The following is a 22,791-nucleotide window of genomic DNA, read 5'->3' as shown; positions in this document are numbered from 1 at the left end:
AAATGAAAGCAACTTCCTGTAGGTTCAGAGAGTACAAGGTAAAGGATTTGGGAAGCCTTAAAGGATCCAGGTAGTGAAGAACAATTTTTCACTTGAAGTTGGGGAGAAGGAAATGCATACCCAGTGAGAGAATCAGAAAAATCTGTCATATGACCTCTCTTCAATATTCTTGCATAATTGATGGAATTTTGTCTTCTAGATCCCCTTAAGTCTCTGTCCAAGTTAAATTTCATTAGATCTTTCATCTAATTCTATATGATGTTTCCCAATCTCCTTACCACTGTGGTCACTTTCATCTTGTATATTCTTCATTTTTTCAAATGTCTTTCCTACAAAGTGGAACCCGAATTTTATATATTAAGCCAGATGTGGTTTAACCATAGAAGGATAGTACAAACACTTTCCATGTGTAACAATTAAAAAAGCCTAGCTCCTTTTGTCCCATCCCCCTTTCACAAGTCCCATCCTTACACATGGTATGGATGCTATGCTTTTGTTAACTCAGCCTAACATGGCACAGAATTGTTTTGGCTGCCTTGTCACATTGACACCAAACATAAATATAAGGAAGAAAGTAAGACATCTTTTATTTGGAAGAATTACATAGTAGTTTTTTTAGCTTCTCTGATATTCCAAACTTCTCCCTGAAACAAGGATTACCAAAATTCTTCTGCTGGTTATTATATAACTGTGAATCATGAGATACTACACAGCCCAAAGAATAGAACTTGTGGGTTACCAAAAGATGATGGATATGTGAATGGTGGGTCTTTAGATAAGCTGAAGCATATTACAGGTAAGAAATATGTGCCAAAAATTTTACTAAAAATAGAATGAAGTCAATATGTGTCAGGAAGAGGAGGTGGAGTCATGTATCAATCAAGAAAGGATAACAGATGAATATGTGATCTACAAGACCTAAGAAATCTAGAGGACAGTCCAGCACGTTGGGTAGATTCTCTTTAGAAGACTAATGGGAAGACACAGACAAGAATTACACAGAATAAAAAGCTATAGACAAAGTTGCAGTCTACACTATGGAAATACCTACAATGATAAAATAATAGATCTTTTGGAGTATCAAGTCATGCTGTGGATGCCAGTTGTTCTGAGCTTAACTTCCTCACTGACAAATTTGTTCAAATTTCCATTTTCACTATTCTCCATATAGACAGAATTTTCAACTCTTCACATGACAATTCTTCACATCTGAATTTCCTTTCAGATTCCTTTCTTCTTCTAGTTAAGCTTCTCTAATTCTTTCGACCATCCAATATTGGATATAAGCTCTAGTTCTCTGACCATCCTAGTTGTTTTCTTTGCTTATGATCCCACCCCATCTTTTTCTTGGACTTCCTAAAATGTGGTGTTCAGACTTGAACAAAATGCTCTCTAAGGAAAAGTATACTCTGAACATTGCTTTTGTTAATAGAACCAAAGATCATCATTTTTTTGGGTTGTCATGTCACCTCGTTGTCTTAAATGCTGGGTTTGCAGTTAGATTTTCTCAATCCATTGTTCTTTCTTCTTCACCTTGCTACCTCTTTATATTCAAGAATAAAAGCAATGAATGACATAGGACTAAGAATCCATATCCAGTAGAGGCCAATCTCCAAGCTGATATTGAATGACTCATTATTTTTGGTGTCCAATCTTTCTGTCAGTTCCAAACACACCTCACCACCATCATCTAGTACCTGGTACATAACAACCATTTAATAAGTGCTTGGTGATTGATCTAGAGTCTGGACCCTATCAATCTACCTTGCTCACAAATAGATCATAAAATACTTTGCTAAAGTCTTACTGAAATCCAGGTGTTGTGAATTCATATGATCTAGTCTAAAAACTCTTTCCCCCCAAAAAGGGAATGAAATGTTTCTGACATGATCCATTCTTTATAAATCTATTTTGGCTCTTAGACATCACTCTTACACTTCGAAATGCTCATAAACCATAATACTCTGTCTCAGAATTTTGCTAGGAATCATAGTAAGTCTTAATCTTTTTAGTTAAAAAATTGTACCTCTCTTCCACTTCCCTCCAAAATCATGACTTTTACAACACTTACACAAAATGAAAATGTTAATATGATAGACTAATTCAAATGACTCCTCATCCAGGTAGATGTTAGAGCATAGATAATATTTTAATCCATTTTTTTCTAAGCAAAGTGTTAACTAGAAATTTTTGAAGGGCTGCTGACCAAACCAGCAAATGGCATTAAGCCTACCCAAGATGCAAGATGAAAGACTGTGATATATAGGGGCAAGGTTTGTGGGAGCTCACTTCTCCCTATCATGAAGAACCTTTTTTATTTTACTAATTGAACAAGAATAAAAATAAGCACCATAATGACAGATAGGCATAGTCAAATGAAAAGAACCCAACATTGACCGATGTCCAAAAATATGTCTCATCCTTTATTTTCTCCTTATCACATATTCTGTTACAAGGTAGATAGCATGTTTTGTCTTTGGTCCTCTGGAAGGATATTGGATGTTGCATTGAGCTCTCTAGTCTTTTAAAGTTATTCTTCTTTAAAGTATTGGCATTATATAAATTGTTCTCCTCGTACTACTGGTCACTTCTCTCTGTCTCAATTTATACTGGTCTTTCCAGTTTTCTTAAAACTAGCACAGTACCTACTTAACAAATGCTTTTACTTCCATCCAATCAATTTTAACATTTTTTATGACACAATGATATTCTGTTATATTCACGTACCATATTTTGTTTAATCATTCCCCAATAGATAGATGTCTTCTTAGCTTCTACCTTTTTTTGTTGCTACAAAAAGAATTGCCCTATATATATATTTGTATATGGGGATTCTTTTCCTCTTTCTTGTATCTCTTTGGGGTTTATAGATAGTAGTATTTTTAGTTAGGAGTATTATTACCCTGTGGCATATTTCCAAATTGCTATCTAGAAGAGGTGGACCAATTCACAACTCCATTAACAATACATCAGTGTACCTGCCCTTCCAACAATTGTTATTTTCCTTTTTTATCTTTGAAAATTCAATGTATATGAGATGAATATATTTTGGCACTTTTTTCTCATTTCATAGATTGCTGTGGCCACTTCGGATACTTTCTTGATTTCCAACCTCTGGTCATTTAACCCTTTGCCCATTTAGCTAGGTTGGTTTCAAATATAGTCTGTTGAGAGATGTTTTTCATGATTGGTCTTTTGAAATGGGGGTACCTGGTCCCTTTCAGCCTCCTCACTGTGAAAACTATTTTACATCAATTATATTTTTCTAGAAAATGATGATAATTAGTGGTAATGACTTTACTTTTGTGTATTTCTCATTTTTAAGAATCAACAATAATTAAATTGCATGGTGTGTTGCCTTCGTTCTTTTTTTAAAATTTTTAAAATTTAGAATATTTTTCATGGTTCCATGATTCATGATTCCCTCCTCCCTCCTGAAGCTGACAAGCAGTTCCACTGGGTTATACATGTATCACTGTTCAAAACTTATTTCCATGTTATTCATATTTGCAGTGGAGTGATCTTTTAACATCAAAACCCTAATCATATCCCTATCAAACTACATGATTGATCATATGTTTTTCTTCTAGATTTTTGTTCCCACAGTTCTTTCTCTGGATGTGGATAGCATTCTTTCTTCTAAATTCCTCTGGATTTTTCTGAGTCATTGCATTGCTACTACTAGAAAAGTCTATTACATTTGATTGTGCCATAATGTATCAGTCTCTGGGTACAATGTTCTCCTTGTTCTGCTCTTTTCTCTCTGCATCAGTTCCTGGAGGTTTTTACAGTTTACATGGCATTCCTTCAGTTCATTATTCCTTTCAGCACAATAATATTCCATTGCCATCATATACCACAATTTATTCATCCATTCTCCAATCAAGGGACCCCCTCATTTTTTTCATTTTTTAAAATTTAATTTATTAATTTATAACATTTCTCCATGGTTATAGGATTCATGTTCTATCCCTCCCCTTCTCCCACCCTCTCCCATAGTCCACACACAATTCCACTGGGTTTTACAGGTGTTGCTGATCAAGACCAATTTTCATATTATTGATATTGCATTAGGGTGTTCATTTTGAGTCAATAATCCCTAATTATATCCCCATCCACCCATGTGATCAGGCAGTTGTTTTTCTTTTGTGTTTCTACTTCCACAGTTCTTCCTCTGAATGTGAATAGCGTTCATTCTCATAATTCCCTCAGAGTTGTCTTGGATCATTGCATTGCTGCTAGTAGAGAAGTCCATTACATTCGATTTTACCACAGTGTATCAGTCTCTGTGTATAATGTTCTCCTGGTTCTGTTCCTTTCACTCTGCATCAATTCCTGGAGGTCATTCCAGTTCACATGGAATTCCTCCAGTTCATTATTCCTTTGAGCACAGTAATATTCCATCACCAACAGATACCATAATTTGTTCAGCTGTGCCCCAATTGAAGGGCATACCCTTGTTTTCCAATTTTTTGCCACCATAAAGAGCGCAACTATAAATATTTTTGTACAAATCTTTTTCCTTATGAAAAAAGCTGTCTCTGGTCAAGAGATTGATCAGATTTTCTGGCTAATTTAGTTGATTATCAAAATAGTTATTGTTGAGTTGCTCTTAAAGAAGGTCCTAATATCTAGGATATTCCTAAGTTCCTACCCACGATCTCCTCCCTCAACCCTTTCTACTCCCACCACCCGGGCCCAAAGGAAGGGGTAGATGAGTAGATGGGAGAAGTCAGGGGAAAACAGCACCCATGTTTGGGTTTGCAGGGGCTTTTATAGTCTCAGCCCAACTGCCAGTTGGCACCTGGCACATGCCATTGGCAACATTCCATCCAGGGCAACTGACAGCTTTGCGTAGGCTAATATTGCCATGCAAATCCCTGCATTACAGGAATGGCTTGTTTTTTTGTAAATTTGACTTTGTTCCTTATATATTTGGTAAATTAAACCTTTGTCAGAGAGTTTTGTTATAAAAATGTTCTCCCAGTTTGTTGCTTTCCTTCTAATTTTGGTTGCATTGGTTTTGTTTGCACAAAACTTTTTTTAATTTGATATAATCAAAGTCATTCATTTTACATTTTGCAATGTTCTCTATCTCTTGCTTGGTCTTAAATTCCTTCCTTTCCCACAGACTTGACAGGTATATTCTAACTAGCTGATAGTTTAATATAGCAAAGTTAATTCTGAAGTGGCTGCTATGTCTAAAACTATTTGTTTTTCTTAACTTTAAAGTACTGTCAGTTTTATTATATATACTATATCACTTAGTGCTCACCTGATTGACCATCTTCCAACTCTTTCCTTGAAGGAGTCATGATGTGAAGTTTAAGACTCTTGATTATGGTCCTCAAGTAGCCTTTTGTTTTTGTTCTCATCCTTTATTTTTTAACATTGGTTTTTGCCACCTTCCTTAGTACCCTCTTTCACATTGATGTCATTGAGTGCTGAGGTATATGTTGGCAGAGTTCAGAGGATTTTGTCAAGTTCTTAATATGTCTTTTATACTTCATCTTCTTCAGTGGATATTGGCACATAAGCTGCAATTATCTTCATGGTGGTCTGTTTGCTTATGCTTTTCGTGAGTACTGTAAGTTAAGATGACTAAGTATTTCATGAAATTATGTTTATTTTTGCCTTTGGGCGCAGGATGAAACCAACCCCCTGCCAACACATTTATTTGCCTCTTCAAGGAGAACCTGAGAGCTGTCTTTCCATTTAGCTGTAACTTCTTCAGGCCTTCTGGTTTAATTTACAGCCAGAATGTCTGTATTGATGTGGTTTAGTCCCTCCAGTAGTGCACCAACTTGTTGGCAATGGAGAAAAGTCAAACATAGAGAATGCCAACACTTAAGTTAATGTTTGTAAATAGTCTGTGAACTGTATAATTTTTAGATCCACTTTTCCTTTTCCACCCTGCTGCCATCACTGTGGAGACTGCACAGGACTGGGGGAGCATTTTGGCTTTTCTTTTCTCATTCCATAGATTGATGTGGCTACAACAGATCCCTTCTTTGTTTCCAACCTCTGGTCATATAATCCTTTCCCCATTTAGCTAGGTTGGTCCCAGATATAGTCTGTTGGCTAAACCCAAACTTAGGGTTTTTCCACCTTTATATAAGATCTGTTGGACCTTGCACCCTGGCCTGGCTCTCATGGATTCAAGGTCATGATCACATCACAATGAAGCATCAGACTAGGACTTAAATGGATGCAAGTAATGCACACTGTGTGCATCTGAAACATTTTGAATTCTTTTATAGGTAAGGGAAAGTGCTGTGTAAGAAAAAATGCTACTGGAGAAAAACTCTGTGGCCTACCAACTGCTAATTCAGGAAAATATCTCAGGTTTCATGGTTCAGCTTATGGTAATATATGTAGCTTATATCTACCACTAGGGAGAAAAAATAGATGTGTGTGTATGTATATGTATATAATTTTATAGTATATTAAAATGTATTTATATTATACTGCTATATTCATATGTAGCCTACTTCAGAATTATAGGAAAATGTATACTTTGATGATCTTTGCAAAAAGCCAATATCAGATTCTTGATTAAGGGAAGATTTTGGAAGAACACCATAGAGAATGCTCTCACATCATCTATCACCTGACTGAAGAACAGAATTCCATCAAATTTAATTATTTTGGCTAATCTACTACTAGAAAGATGTTGAAAAGCCAAAAAAATATGAAGTTAAAATGGCGGTGTGCTCTTTGGACTAGTGCAGAGACTTAGACATCTGCATGTCTCTTTGGTTCAGTAAGATTTTTATCATGCATGTGTTAATCAAGCCTGTGATGCTGCCCCATTAATAATAATCACTGTATGACTTAAACATTCATTAAAGAAGTCTTTACACAGTGTTTGGCAGACTTTATGAATTATTGGTGGTAATTAAATGGATTTCTCCCAATGAAAGAATACTTTGTGTTAGGACTATATGAGCTTTGGCCATATTCTCTGATACTTTGTACATTCAAGTACTTCTTAGACAGATATTCATTGAGCACCTAGAATATTGTACTGAATATTACAGGAGATGCAGAAGAAATATAAGACATCATACCTTAAGGAGTTTACAGTCTGAAATAAAACTAATTATAATTATAGCTAGCACTTTTATAGCACTTTAAGGTTTGCAAGTCACCCTTCCCATGTTAACTCATTTGATTGAACTCACATGTGCAAAACAATTATGTCTGTTAACTCTCTGGAAACGGTGAGCATTTTCCTGTATTTTAGGAACGTGAAGGAGAAAAACATTGACTTAGACATAGGCAGGCATAGTTTTCTTGTGAGAGAGTGACAATACTTTTTTTTTTTAAAACTCTTACCTTCTGCTTTAAGACAGAAGAATGGCAAGGTTTGGCAATTGGGGTTAAGTGACTTGCCCAGATCACACAGCCAGGAAGGTATCTGAGGCCAGATTTGAACCTGGGACCTCCTGACCCCAGACCATCCACTATGCTGCCTAGTCGCCCCTGACAATACCATTCTGACATGGAGTGGAAAAAGTGTATTGGGGGATAGTAGGAAATGAAGTTTTTAAGGTTGATTAGGATAAGATAAGGCTCTGTCCCATACCCTCTTCCCTTTTTACAACTCTCTTGATGACTTCATCTGCTCCTTTGAGTTTTTAATTGTCATTTTCTTTGTGGATGGTTTCCCAGATATACAGAAATGTGTGTATATGTGCATATATAGGTATATGTACACATATATTTGTAAATATTACTTATATGTGATATATAAACTCATACACTGATATATAAACATATATACATCTTTAAATATAAATATACCTATATATGTGAATGTATATAAGACTATATAGATAGTTCATCTGTATTCCACAGTTTCGTTCTCTTTAATATCATTTTAGCTTCCTCTATTCAGGACATCTGGGATTGTTCTGCTATCTTTGATGGAGAAAACAGTTTGTGATAATGATTTTTACAAATCTCATCCATTTGTCTTCTGTTTGTTGACCTCTTTCCATTTTCATCCTTAAATGCCCTTGGGATGACTTTGCTTAGTTGGATGCCTTGCCAAGATTTCCTTAAACTAGTTTTATAGTCTACAGTTTCTGCTTTATGAGATGAACCTACTCATCATTATCCATCATCCTTCTTTGTCGGATTTTATAAACGAGTTTATATTTTATCCCAGCGTTGCCTTTGGCAGTCGTCTTTTCCATCTGGCACACGTTAGATGTTTGTTGACTAAGGTACTTTCTGGGCTCTTTTGGTATCCTTGTTTTGTTAATTAGTTTATATTGGTTAAGCTAATGTATAAAATCATTTTAATCAATATCTATACAATTTCTGTGGTCCAGATTCCCAATTTTGATTTCTAATTACTTGTTTAAATGGTTCTAGATCAAGTTGTTTCAGTTGTACACCAGAACTTAGTTTTCTTGCTTTCTTTTTTTATCATTCTGGTCTTAGGTCTGATGATTTGATGGTCTGCTTGTGAACAGAAAGTTAATTCAGGAATAATTCCTTTGTCAAAAATAAGTCTTTTGCTTACAAAATCTTATTTTTTTTAAAATTTTTCTGTGGATTATTTGGTACTCGTGTCCCATGCTTGCCATTTGTTTACTCAAAGAAAGCATCCAAGATGCAAAGGCATAAGACTTCTGGGTAATCCTTAAGACTCTGGCCTCTCTCATGCCTTCTTCCCAGACTATACTTTAACCATCTATTTTTCTGTGCCCTCACCTTTTTCTACTTTTGCATGACAACCACCAAGTATCAGAATACATTAATTTAACTTAGAAGGGGCCTATCAATATCTTTATAGAATTTCTTTACCTGTTTATCTGTAGCAACTAATGTTAGCACATAAACCACAGTTATTTTCATAGTAGTCTCATTTTGAAATATTCATTTCTGGTACTGCAATATATGTTGACTAGATGCCCCATAAAATAAAGTTTCATGTTGCTCTTGGACTTACATTCTCTCTCGCCTCACTAAGGTGATGATTCAGTTTAAAAAATTGGCCATGGCTACTCATGAAAGAAACAAACAAAAAATTTGGGAGGTGTACTTTCCTACTTTTGCAATAATTATGGCAGACAGTCAGGAAAGGTGCAGAAGGGTGCTAAGAATCAGGTTTGGGGCTATTTTGTTTTGGCTGTCTCTATTTTGACTTGGTAAATGTTAGGTATTTTAACCATTGACAAATGAATAGAAATTTTGTAGGAGTGGTTGAATTATATCAATTATTTGATTTATGCACTTAAAGATCCCAGAAATAATGGGATCAAATGCCACTTATATCTGTATAAGAACTTTTCACTCCTCAGACATTCTGCCCTTTTTAAAGATAGGCACCTTCCTTTCATTTTGCTAAGCCCATATTTTAGAAATCTTCAATTAGTGAATACCAATTTTCAATAAAATATAGTAGCTATTCTGTATATTTACCTTTATACTTTTTATACTTATATCTGTGTATGTGTCTGGAAAGAGTTCTTTTCCTGATTTTTCTCCAATTTTTTTTAAAAACATAGAATCAGTGAAACACAAAATTGCATTGAAAACTCAAAGTGTCTAACTAGATAAAGTATGAAAATAGAGAAGAATCACCTTATAATCTAGTTGGGATTTAGTCAATTCAAAAGCAATGTATTAAGTTCCTATTTTTATCTGGCTCTGAGCGAGGCACTTTGGACCCAGAGTCAAAACACTGAATACTATGAATTGTTTACAGAGATTGGGTGTACATGGTCTGTGTTATGTTACTTCTGTTCTAATAATTTGTCTGCTGTTTTGAGCTGAAACAACATTCTCTAACTCGGTCTGCCAGAGTTACTAATGGTGGAACTCTATATTGGTCCAGCCATTTAGAATTAGACCCACAAGTCACTAGACCAAAGGGTATATATACCTTTTGACCCTGCAGTATCTATATACTATGTATATCCCTGCAAAGAGACTAATAGAAGAAAATGGATGCTCATGTATGAAAATATTTATAGCAACTCTTTTTTATAATAGCAAAACCCCCTGGAGATTAAGGGGGTGCTCATTTCTTAGGGAATGACAAAATAGATTTTGGTATATGAATGTAATGGGATATTTCCATTAAGACTTAAAAATGACAAAATGGAAAGAGCTTCAGAGGAGCTGCGAAGACTTCTGTGAACTGATGCAGAGTGAAGTGTAAGTAGTGCTAGATAAACAGTTTGTACGATGATAGCAACCTTATGAAGAATAACAATTTTGAAAGACTGTTTAGTGTACTGTCAGTCCTCAGTTCCACAGGACAAAAGATGAAGCATGCTCTTTACCTTTTGCCAGAGACTTAAATGCAAAACAAGGGAAATCTTTTGGTAAATGGTCAACAAAAATTTTGTCTTGACTTATGTATGTATTTATTTATTTATGAAGGTTTTTTGCTTAGAACAGGAAGTGGGGAGGATGGGAGAGAGAAGAAAATACAATTAATGATAAAAGAAAAGAAATATGAGACAAGTTTTAGCAAGCAGAGAAGGTATCCTAAATTTAAGAATATAAAGAAGCTAACGTATAGAGATTAGAAAGCCAGGTAGGTAGTATTCAAAAAACTGAAAGTGATTTCATTAACCTGAACTACAGAGTACAGGAGAGAGATTTTTAAAAAGGAATAAGATAGGAAAGGTTGGAAAAAGATGCATTATTGAAGGTCTTTGAGCAAGGGAATAGTGTTTCCTATAAGTAATTTTTACCCATCAGCATTATGTATGAAGAAAGCGACTTTCTCTGAACATCCAGACCTATTTAGTAACTATCAAGTACTACTTCTAAGTCTGATGCTATGGTCAAATGTTTTGTAAGATTGGTGAATGCTTTCTGAAATTTTAATGCAATTTTTATTACTTATTCTATCCTGCACTACATCCTAAAACCACAATGGGATGCTAGAAGTTCTTTGCACATTGTGGATGCTTTTAATATTTATATTTTGTGTTTATATAAAAATAATAATTTTACTTGGACTGAGGTGACAAACATGAGGCCTCCAATATTCCTGAGTGCAGCTCAAATTAGATTTTAAAAATTGGAAATATTTAACAAAATAAATAAAAATATGAAAGAGCATAAATTACATTAATTCTTGGTTTTCCAAGTTAGTATTTGGCCAGTAGGACTACTTATACAGGGTTAAGTGGCCCATATTTCTATCTGAATTTGATGCTACTGCTCTAGGAGGTTCTAACTAGCCTGAGCAGTGAGTGCTGGGATAAGATTTCTTAACCCTAGTTCTTTTTTAATTAATTAATTTAGAACATTTTTCCATGGTTACATGATTCATGTTCTTTCCTTCCTCTCCTTCCTTCCCAATTCCACTGCTTAACTCTAATTCTTAAAGATGGTGGTTTTGTTAAGGACAATGAGGTACTGTAGCCAGAAAGAAGGTTGGACTGAGAATTGGGAGAAGTCAATTCACTGTTGCTGGGTTATTAGTGATGAGGAGGGTGTATATATGGGAAAAGATGATCCCTGAGTCCCTTTTCCAGATAGAACATGCTGTATGACTCTGTGTGTGTTTGTGTGTGTGTGCAAATAGTATCTTTAAAATATCAAACCATATTTCCATTTCTTGTATATTGTCTGTCCACTGGAAAAATGACCCATTTACCTCCTGAGCAGGTAAACATTGGCATCAGGACCATAATGTAACATGCTTCTTACTTGGTATTTTGTAATTAGCAATATTATTCTAGATATTGATAGTACATTAAAAAATATTCAGGAGCATGCTGGATAGTCACTTTTGGATGAATTTTTCAACTTGTTCCTATTCTGTTGCTATGTAGAGGTTTCTCCTTAACCTATTTTCTCTATTTGCAAAATACACTTAGAAAGAGGGATGGATGCTGGGAGAAGAATTTTGAGAAGGGGCCAAGCAAGAGTGGCTGCTCAATTCTCATCTGTGTATTGCTTTGGTTTCAGGTGTTCCAACTCCAAGCCAAGAAATCCTGAGGCATACGTTGAACATGCTGGTTCGCGAGAGGAAAATCTACCCCACTCCAGATGGCTATTTTATTGTGACCCCACAGACTTATTTTATTACTCCTTCCCTCATAAGAACTAATAGTAAATGGTATCATTTGGATGAGAGGATACCTGACAGGACTCAGTGTACCTCTCCACAGCCAGGGACCATTACACCCTCCACCTCAGGCTGTGTCCGGGACAGAACATTACCCAAAAACCACTGCGACTCTTGCCATTGTTGTAGAGAAGACATGCATAGCATGCATGCATCTACTTTGCAGAGGAAAGCCGCCAAGGACTGTCCCCCTTCTCTATGCCAATTGCCACCCACTGAAAAAAGTAAAAGTACTGTAAATTTTTCTTATAAGACAGAAACGCTTTCAAAACCTAAAGACAGTGAAAAACAGTCCAAAAAATTTGGGCTGAAGTTGTTTAGGCTAAGTTTTAAGAAAGACAAGACAAAACAACTAACTAATTTTTCTGCACAGTTTCCCCCAGAGGAGTGGCCTCTGAGGGATGAGGAGACACCCACTACAATCCCCAGAGAGGTAGAAATGGAAATTATCAGGCGCATTAACCCAGATCTGACCGTTGAAAACGTCATGAGGCATACTGCACTAATGAAGAAACTCGATGAAGAAAAGGCTCAGAGGAGCAAAACAGGGTCGTCTGCCCACCACAGTGGGAGGAGCAAGAAGGGCAGGAACCATCGGAAGACCCACGGCAAAACTCGTTCTCATAGCAAGACGCGGGGGTCCAAAGGAGGAGACCCTTCGGATGGTTCTCATCTGGATATTACGGCAGACCGAGACTATGACTTGGGCGATCCTCTGACTCGGTCGCCGCGGGAAGGCTGCTTCATCGTTGAGCACAAAGGAGATCATTTCATCACGCACAGCCACCCTAACATGCTTGAGCCTCATTTTCCCATGACGCCGGAATGGGACGTGTCTGGAGAACTGGCCAAGAGGAGGACCGAGATGCCTTTTCCTGAACCTTCCCGGGGAAGTTCTCACTCGAAGGTCCATCGAAGTCACAGCCATACCCAGGATCGAAGGTCCAGGAATGAACGGTCCAATAAAGCCAAGGAGAGATCCAGGTCGATGGATAATTCCAAAGGCCCTCTTGGTGCTGTTTCTTTAGGGACCACCGAGGACATAGCCGAAGGTTGTAGCCAAGATGATCCAACGACACCTAGCCAGTCTTATACCGACGATAGTACTCTAAGGCCTACGCAGACGGTCAGTCACCCAAGGGCTCACATTTCATCCACAAACTATAAAGAGGTGTGTATCCCCGAAGTTGTCAGTGGCAGCATTGACGCCCCCAATTCTTGTAGCCTTTCGGAACAGAGCAAACCTCCAGAGAGTTTGCCGCCGTATAATGAACTCAATGCCTGTCCAACCAAAACCGCAATGGATGATTATTTTCAGTGTAACACCTCCAGCGAGACAGTACTCACCGCTCCATCACCTTTGGGGAAGAACAAAGACGACGCTGACACTCTGACCTTGACCGACGGGATGAAGAAACTCTCCTCCTCCGAGAGGCAGCCTCAGCACCCCACCAGAGAACCCGTGGTCCACAAAGAGGAGTCGCCCAAAGGGCCGGGGGGAGGCTTGGCGGCAATTTCTGGCCCGGCCGTGGACTCGCTTGCCAATGGACGCTTGCTCCCTCACCACAGCACGGAGTCGATCAGCCTGGATAAGATATTCAGCAAAGACACGCTGTTCAAACCGCTCCATAGTGCCCTGTCCATGAACAATTATCACAAGCCGACCGTGTCCCTCCTGAAAGCTCACCCACAGACATCTCCGGATGCTTTGCCGGGCCGTTGCGAGATCCTTGAACAGTCCCTGGCAGCCTCAGTGGGCCAAGCTGTGCCCCTTTCCCAACGACAGCAGGAAGCTGGTGGGAACCAGGAAGCTTCCTTTGACTACTACAATGTCTCTGATGATGACGACTCTGAGGAAGGGGCACACAAGAACACAGAAGAGGAGAAGAATCGGGACGATGTGGGGACCATGCAGTGGTTGCTGGAGAGGGAAAAAGAAAGAGACCTACAGAGAAAATTTGAAAAGAACCTCACCCTCCTCACCCCAAAGGAAACCGATAACAGCAGCAGCCAGAGAGCGACACATTCGGCTCGGCTAGACAGCATGGACAGTAGCAGTATCACCGTGGACAGTGGCTTTAATTCACCACGGTAAGAAACATATATACTGGGGAGAGGGATGTGTTTATTTGTCTATATACACATTCTCCTTTCCATAATTTGGCCATTGTCAGTCAGCAGTCATTTATTAAGCTCTTACTGTGTGCCAGGACACTATGCAAAAAGAGATAAAAGACAGCCCCTACCCCCCAGTTTAATGCCTAACATCAATACTGAGGTGCTTTCCCAGTATCAGTTCTTTGAACTCTGAGTTGTGGAACTGTTTTGTTGACAACCTGTTTCTGACTTCTTTTTCAGGAATTGAAAAAAAAATGTTTCTGCAGCTGTAGAGATCACCAATCTGGACTGGTGGGTTGGCTCCTTCCCTCAGACCAATTCTTGTCTGCGATGACCTAACCTTAGAGCGTTTAATCTGAGAGTTTCAGACATCAGGGGTTTTGTGCCTCTGAGGAAGCATCACTGATGCTCAGGAAGTCAGGGTTTGTTCCTACCCCAATCAACAGTTAGATGGGTATCTCTTTTTGGATGACAAAAATAGCTGCTACAGCTGTCATACCCCTTCCTTCTCTGCCGTACTGTCCTATCCCCACCTACATGCCTTCTCTGTTCTTCTCCCTTCTGTAGTTCTGCCAGGAAACACAGTGGGAAGAGGTGCCCCCTTTCCTGTCCAGAATCCCCCTTAAATGATCTTAGAACTTTGGGAAATATCAAGTTTTCCTTCCTTTGTAAAAATTTTGAATTTTTTTTTTGGAGTGGGGTTGGCACAGAGCTCAAAAGGGGGGGAAGGCATGGGTATTTTTTTGTAAAGCACTTTGAAAACCTTAAAAGAACTGTAAAAATATCTGTTGCTAATATGTGTCCCAACCAATGACTTTAATTCGTGTAAGGCACTCCCAGTGAGGAAATGTCTTCTACCAATGAAGAGTTACAGCCATTCAGAAATAAGGGGTTGCCTGCTTTAGTCTTTGATAAAATGTTCCCTGGCATTTAAATGCATGAGATAAGGAAGTCTAAGGACAGCTTTCTCTAATATGGAGAGTTAAGTTGCTTGCCCAATCATACCCAGCTCTTCTTGAATTTGAGGTTGGTCCACTCTCTTCTATATTTCATTGTCTCTGAGTGTTGTCTTGAATAATATGAATATTGTTCTCACTGCTGCTGTAGAGTTGATGACCCCAAACTATTTATACATGGTGTTCCAAAAGTCTTAGTTTACAAAGCCTTAAAACTATACTATATAAAACTATACTAAGACTTTTGGGATACCCTGCATTTCTATAGAGAACTGGCCCCAATTTTCAAGAAGAGCTGAAGGCATTTGACAGTCAATAATAATCCTACTTAGATTCCTATAGAATTTTAAGGTTTACAAAGTGCTTTTCCCCACCACAACCAAGGGAGACAGGTAAGGCAGCCAGTTTCATGCTTTTGTGCCCATTCCTCAAATGGAGAAACTGGATGACTGAGAGAGGTAAATGGCTGGACCTCAGACTGAGTAGTTAGCAAGCTTTGGAGGCAGGATTTTGATCCAAGTCTCTGTGCCCTTTCTATCCCTAGCTCTATACCAGACTCCATCTCTGTTCAGTCAGGAAGATGGTTGTTGAAGGGCTATGTCGAATGGCAGAGAAGAGGGGCTTAGCTTGCTTCCTTCCTCCTCAGCCTCTTCTTTGTGCTCAAAGGACCCAGCTGACCCAGGGATCTCATTTTCATTCCCCTTTCTAATCCGGATTGGTGACTCTTGGGTGCAGAAATACTGTTGGGAGGTCAGCTTGTTCCCAGCTCTCTTGGAGGTTGAAGTCAACTTCTCCTCGATTATCTTAATCTTCTCTCCTGATACTTAACATTTTGATGATTCCCAGGGTGGGGCCCTTTATGGCATTTTTATTTTTTTTAGAACAGAACTAAACAATCATTCGAATTTTGTTTTGAAAATCACACTCTAACCTTGGCAGCCCTGGATGTCACAAAATACAGCCTTGGGTATAACAGATTTACATTGTCCCATTTTAGGCGTTTTTCTTTCTTTTTTTTTTTCAACTGTTTTAAACAAAACCCAATACTGTATAGTGGTTCCAATGCAGAAAAGAAATAAGGCTAGATGATGACTGGGGTTAAATGAATTGCTCAGTCACACAGGTAGGAAATGTCTGAGGTCGGATTTCAAACCAGGACCTCCTGTGTCCGGATCTGGCTTTCTCTCCACCAAGCCACTTAGCTGCTTCCAGTTATAAACTTCTTTAAAAATCAGTTTCAGGAGCCATTTCATCCTTTTCTAAATATTTTTTTGGTTGTTTTTTTTTTTTCTGTTAAAAATTCACCCCCATCTCCCAGTGTAGTGCTGCCTTTTTTTTTTTTTTTTTTTTGGCCTGCTTTTCTTCTGACTCTGTTTTCCTTTCCTAATTTGCCCTTCTTTTGAATTCTGGTCACAGTGGATCCCAGAGAAATTAAACCTTTAATCCTCAAACTGAAACAGTCACTGGAGGATGTCTCTGGCTGTTCACCTGAAGCCTTTCTGCTGTGTGGTGTCTTGATATTCAGGGTATTTCTTTAGCCCTTCTCCACAAGACAATTTCTAATGCTCTTCACACAGTTGTCTTAAAGAGAAAGCTAGTGGGGTGGGGGGGTGTTAAAGACCCTGGCACTAGGGAGCAATCGAGGGGCTTTTGCATACGTAATTATTCATCTTACACATTTCCACATGTCATATGTGGTTAGGGACCCTTTTATTCTGGGTAAAGAAGTAAGAACATTGGAGCCATTGTTTCCAACAATATTACTCGTGTTATTATTAGCATGGAATATACATTGTGGTTCGGGATTGAGGAGGAGGGGAAGGAATGGATTTGCTTTTCTCTTTAAAAACCACAGCTGTACTCAAAAGTTAATTGTTGTGATTCAGTCATCTCAGTCATATCTGATGACCCTTAGAGTGGTTTGCCATTTCCTTCTCCAGATCATTTTAAAGATGAGGAAACTGAGGCAAATAGGGGTTAAGTGATTTATTCAGGGTCACACAGCCAGTTAAGTGTCTGAGGCCAGATTTGCATTCAGGAAGATAAATCTTCCTGATTCCAATTCTGGTAATCTATCCACTAAGTCACCTAATTGCCCTAATCATTTGATCTAATACAAATCAAAGGATATGCTCTTTTATATATAGGTATAGAAGTAGTTGAAATGTATAGCGCACTTGAAACCTTTCAGAGCACTTTACATTTAATGCTTACCAATACTCTAATGCAGTAAATAAGGTAAGTGCTTTTAATGTCCCCATTTTACCAAAGGGAAACTGAAGCCCAGAGGGTAAGTGACTTTCTCACCCAGCTCTGAAGTGTCTAAAACAGGGTTTGAACTCGAACCTTGCTACTCTTAAGAACAGAATATATCCCTCTTGCTTTCTCCACTATTATTTGCTTAGATTTGTATTATAAAATGAGGTCTTATATTTCCTTTTCAATGATGCAGTCAAAAAGCTAAACGTTCCCAAACATCCTCACTTGAATGAGGTAGAATCTTTGAACTTTGCCATTGTGCTAGACAGCTTTTGGAATTATCAAATGATTTCATTTTCTAATTTTGTTTTCTTCTTCAGTTTGATACTGGAGAAAGGGCATGGGCTCTGGAGTCAGAGAGCCTTCCTCGGACATGAACATTGGGACCTTTGGCAGTTCCCTTTGGCCTCAGTTTCTTCACCTGTAAAATGAACGGCTTGGATCACCTCTGGTCAAACAGTATTAAATTGTTGAGACATCTGTTGTCTCCTGTGGTCACTTATAAGGACCAGGAAAGCATAGCCCCCCACCCCCCACCCCCAAATATGATTATCCCATCTTAGTCCAATTGATGTGATTATCCCATGTTATCAAAGAAAGGAGTAAAGAGAGCTGTTCTCTTCAGTACTCTGTTTTTAGTCCTAGCTTAAAAGGCTTATCTTCCCATATATTGCCACAGTGTCCAGCCAAAGTGTTGTCTGTGATTCTGGGAAGAGTCAAATCATATTTGGGAAAATAACTCTTTAGATAGTTTAGAGCAATGGTCAGCAATGAGAGCCATGAGAGCCATAAACAACTGCGGAAGGAGGAGGAAGGAGGCCAAAGGCACTGGAATATGAGGCAGGGGCTGAAGGGTCCCCTGGGGACATCCTGGGGCTCTGCCCGGACTGGTGGGTCGGGAGGTAGAGCCAGATATGGCTCAAGAGCCATACGTTGCCGACCCCTGGTTTAGAGACTCCCTGACTGCATTATAATAGGTGATAACATCATCATTTTGAGAATCACTGCTGTGAGAATACCTTCCATGAATGCACCTTCTGTATCTTAGGAGTATTATAGCCTTAGAGAACTAGAAGGGAACCTCAAGATCATCTAGACCAGCCTCTTCATTTTATGGATAAGGAAACTGAGACCATGAAAGTGAAGGGAATTGCTCATTGTCCCACAGATGGGCATCACTGGAATTTGCCCTGAGATCCCTTAAGTCCAACTCCAGCATTCTTTCCATTGTGCCATGGCAGCTTCGTGGTGGTGGTGGTGGTGGGGGGGGACTCTGGCTGACAAACCTTCTGTGGTTAGTCTTCTGATGATGAGTCTCCCCAAACCTAGTGAAGACTGCTTTGTGAATGGCACACCTTAGAGTACATTTCTGGGTACTTTCCTTTCCAGCTTGGGTAGGACTAGCCAGAACATGAGCTCTGCTAGTAGAGTCTTTGAGAGACCAGATTCACCTCTACACTCCAATAATGCATTGAAGGAAGAAGCCAACAGGGGAACAATCTCTGACTCTGCTAAGTGACAGTCATATATTAAAACACCTACTATGTGCTAGGCATTGTTCAAAGACTAGATAGAAACAGCCTTTGTCCTCAGAGAGCTTATATTCTATTAGGAATGACACATTCATCCCTTAAGGAAATAACCTAAATGCTATAAAGCCGTAGCCAGAAAAATAGGGCATAACTGAAGCTTAAATATAGGACCTGGGACTGGACCGGTGATTTCATTGGTGTACAGAGAACTCACAGGGGAGCAACATTCCTCCATCAGTGAAGGAAGGTTGGCACAATCTTTGCAAAGCACACTCTCAGAAAGTTACCGAGAGGTTTTCTGACTTTACCCCAGGATCACACAGCCCAAGCGTATCAGAGTTTAGATTTAAATACGGCTTCAAGGCCATCTCTCTATCCACTGCACCATGTCATCTCTCCTAGCTACAATCCCCAAAGACACAAATCACCAAGGCTGCCAGATTTTTGGTAAAATGACTCTTCAAAACACAAGCATAGGTAAGCTATTTAATATATTGCAAACATGTATAGCTCAATGAAGTGTGAATGTTTGTCAGCATTGAGAGCAAAACCATATGGACCATTTTTTTCTGACCTAGAGACTCTGGAATGATCAGGGTTGTATTTGACATCTAATATAGAAACAGCAACTTTAATTGAGGAATGTTCCTCTGGCTCGTTTCTGCTTGGTTGTGATTTCTTTTCCTCATTTTTGCTCAGAGTAATCATTTTGGAGATCACCAACAGTATTATTGCATTGAATGGTTCTACCCAGCAGGGAAGATGATAGATTCTTCGATACCTCAAGTTGTTTTCATTAAAAATAACACCAGTATAGAATGAGGAAAATATAAATTGTATACACAACCTATTATTCAGCCCCTAAATGGAATGTCTTTTTAAAAGTTGGCATCCTGATACCAGTAAGTCATAAAATCTTGATACCCTTTTTTCACTCACTGCTTAAACTACAGGGTGATGAATTAGCCAGTGCAACCTACAAGACAAGTATGGTGCATGGGAAAAGATTCCAAATTTGAAGGGAGGAGATCTTGGGCAATCAGTTAATAAACAGTGGATAGACTGCTAGAGTCCTAGAGTCCAGGACACATAAATTCAAATAATGGTCTTAGATACTTACTAGCTGTGTGACCCCGGGAAAGTTATTAACTTTTGTTTTCCTCAGTTTCCTCAACTGTAAAATGGAAATAATAATAGCACCTACCTTAAAGGGTTGTTGTGAGGATTAAATGAGATAATATTTATACTTAGCACTGCCTTACACATAGTAAAGCACTATCTAAATGTTATTCCTTTTCACACACACACACACACACACACACACACACACACACATTCTCTTTCTCTCTCTACCCACCTCTTCCTTCTACGTGCCAGGTACTGTGCTAAATGCTGGGTATACAAAGAAAGGCAAAAGCCAGAGCCTGCCCTCAAGGAGCTCATAATCTAATGAGAGAAAATAACTTACAAAAGGAAGAAGAAAAGGCAGAGAAAAGAGTGTAAGAAGGGACCCAGTACAAAGGTGTGATGGAAGTCTAGGAATTTAGTCAGATGAGAAATAAAGTGATGATTGACCTGGGTCTTCTCCCTAAGGAAGGTTCTGGAAGTTAAGGTCTTCACTCCATTTGGAAAGGACCCTAGCAGCAGATGGTACTGAGTTCCAGAGCTGATGTGATCTAACTACTTCCTGGGGGAATAATGAAGGATGGCCAGGAGTTCAACCAGATGGGAAATAAAGTATACCTGTTCTAGGTCCCAGGAGAACTCTCTGATGTGAGGCCACATGGATTACCCAACTCATGGCTGAGGGCTTGACAAGAAATCTAGATTTTTAGCCTGGTGAGAAGTGAACGTCAAATTGTATCCCTGCCCATGTAGCAAGGATGGGCAAAGCCACTAACCTTTCTGCTTAATCCAAACAATAGTCTGTTGTTGTTTTTTTTTTATAGCTTAGAGATCTTTAGAAGAGTTAGATCCTGATTAGTGTGAGTAATGAGTCTCATGAAGTGGCCACGTACTATCAAATTTGTACCACATATTTTTGCTAGGCTGGAGCATTTACCCATATCATACATAATTATAACTTCAAATAGTGCAAATTCAAATACTTGCAACCGCTTTATGGAATTCATTATTTGCACCATTTGGGGACTAGCTGTAATAGAACAATTACTTTTGATGAAAAATAAGGCATCTGGAAAAGATGATTCATCAAAAACAGTGTCTTCTTCCCTACCACCCCACCCCTTGACTTTGTTAAAGGAAAACCCGAGTAACTTACTGAATAGTTTGCTACTTTAAAGAGAAGAGAAACTCGGCAATGTACTATGCCCTTGTTAATGTTCTGGGAGACAAAATTAAATAGGTCCTAAAGCAGGTTATGACAGTGAAATCCTCGGAGGGTTCACATGTACAAAAACCTATTTTCTCAAAAATTAGTTTTTCAGCTTATTTGCAAAGTCCTGATTTTTCACTTGAAAGAAATATGATGGGGCACTCATAATGGACCATAATATATGCCTTCAAAGCTTCTGTCAATCTTGATGAAAAAAACTGGTGGATTTAGAGCCGTATATTTCAGATATAGCACTAGCAACAGTCTTTTAATGGGCTAAATCCATGGTAGTATCTACAATAGACTTGTCTTTTTCTCAAACCAAGTGTTAGCCATTCCCCAGGAATTTCTATCCCCTGATGTGGTAAGAATAGGAGAACAGACACCTCAGAAGTGCTGGTGATACTTTTCTCAGGACCCAGGAAAAGCAAATTAGGAAATGAATGCACTCCAGATCCTCAGGAACAGAGAGCCCTTGTTGTCATAGTTTCTTTGCTATGCATTTATCTTCAGAAGTGAGACAGAGCCCAGTACCAGGGGTGGCAGCCCGCCAGAGCCGAGCTACAGTAGAATTGGCATATGATATTTTGGCTATCTCATAACTCTGATTTTTGGGTTTCACGGAACACAGTCAAATCTGAGCCAAAAGTAAGGTCCATTCTTGCTCCAAATTCAGAAATCCTTTAAGTCCTACTTGGTCCTGATGTCTATACTACATGGAATCGGAAGTGTCTTCAGCATGCATATGGCAGCCAAGTGTGGGGGAGGCATCTTTTCACTGACACAGAACACAGTTTTGCTCCCCCCCTCCAAGTCTTCAACCTTTGTGAGTTGCTCTGGCCAAAAACATTTGTCCCCCTGTGGTGATAAGCTGGTGTTCCACTAACATGCTGTCTGTCACTTGGCCAGGGCTCAGAGCCTTTCGAGGTAGGAATATTCAGGCAGCAGACATTCCCTAAGCCCCTACTGCATGCCAGGTACTATACTCTAGCCCAGTGATTCCCAAAGTGGGTGCCACCACCCCCTGGTGCGTGCTGCAGTGATCCAGGGTGGGCAGTGATGGCCACAGGTGCATTTATCTTTCCTTTTAATTGCTATTAAAATTAAAAAAATTAATTTCCAGGGGGCTAAGTAATATTTTTTCTGGAAAGGGGGCGGTAGGCCAAAAAAGTTTGGGAACCACTACTCTAGTCCTTAGAAGTACAGAGAACAAAACAAAACAGTTTTTGCCCTTGATTTTATATTCTGTTGGGAGAAACAACATGACTGCATACTAGTAAATATTTGAGGGGTTATTAATAGCTAAAATGGAAATGATAATAATAACCAGCATTAGGTGCATCAGCTATGGGGGGGATGAAGATAGGATGAAGGGGAAAGTAGAAACATGAATCATGTAACCATGGAAAATTTTTCTAAAAAATAAAATATTTTTTAAAAAGTAACCAGCATTAGAATTTTATAGTCTCTCATTCTCACAACAAC

At 38.9% G+C, this 22,791-nt stretch overlaps 1 protein-coding gene across 3 annotated transcripts in view; it reads left to right on the top strand.

Annotated features, from left to right (window-relative positions):
• STOX2 (storkhead box 2) overlaps positions 1–22,791 on the top strand; it is a 312,993-nt gene that overhangs the window by 282,612 nt on the left and 7,590 nt on the right. For all 3 annotated transcript variants that reach the window (XM_044680418.1, XM_044680419.1, XM_044680417.1), the window contains one exon: positions 11,947–14,197. In XM_044680418.1, coding sequence (XP_044536353.1) covers positions 11,947–14,197 — 2,251 coding nt within the window. The remainder of the gene's footprint in view (positions 1–11,946; positions 14,198–22,791) is intronic.

This window comes from Gracilinanus agilis, chromosome 6 (assembly GCF_016433145.1).
Source record: "Gracilinanus agilis isolate LMUSP501 chromosome 6, AgileGrace, whole genome shotgun sequence".
Taxonomy (NCBI): domain Eukaryota; kingdom Metazoa; phylum Chordata; class Mammalia; order Didelphimorphia; family Didelphidae; genus Gracilinanus; species Gracilinanus agilis.
The sequence above is the reverse complement of the archived record's forward strand: the minus strand, read 5'-3'. Positions and strand labels throughout refer to the sequence as shown.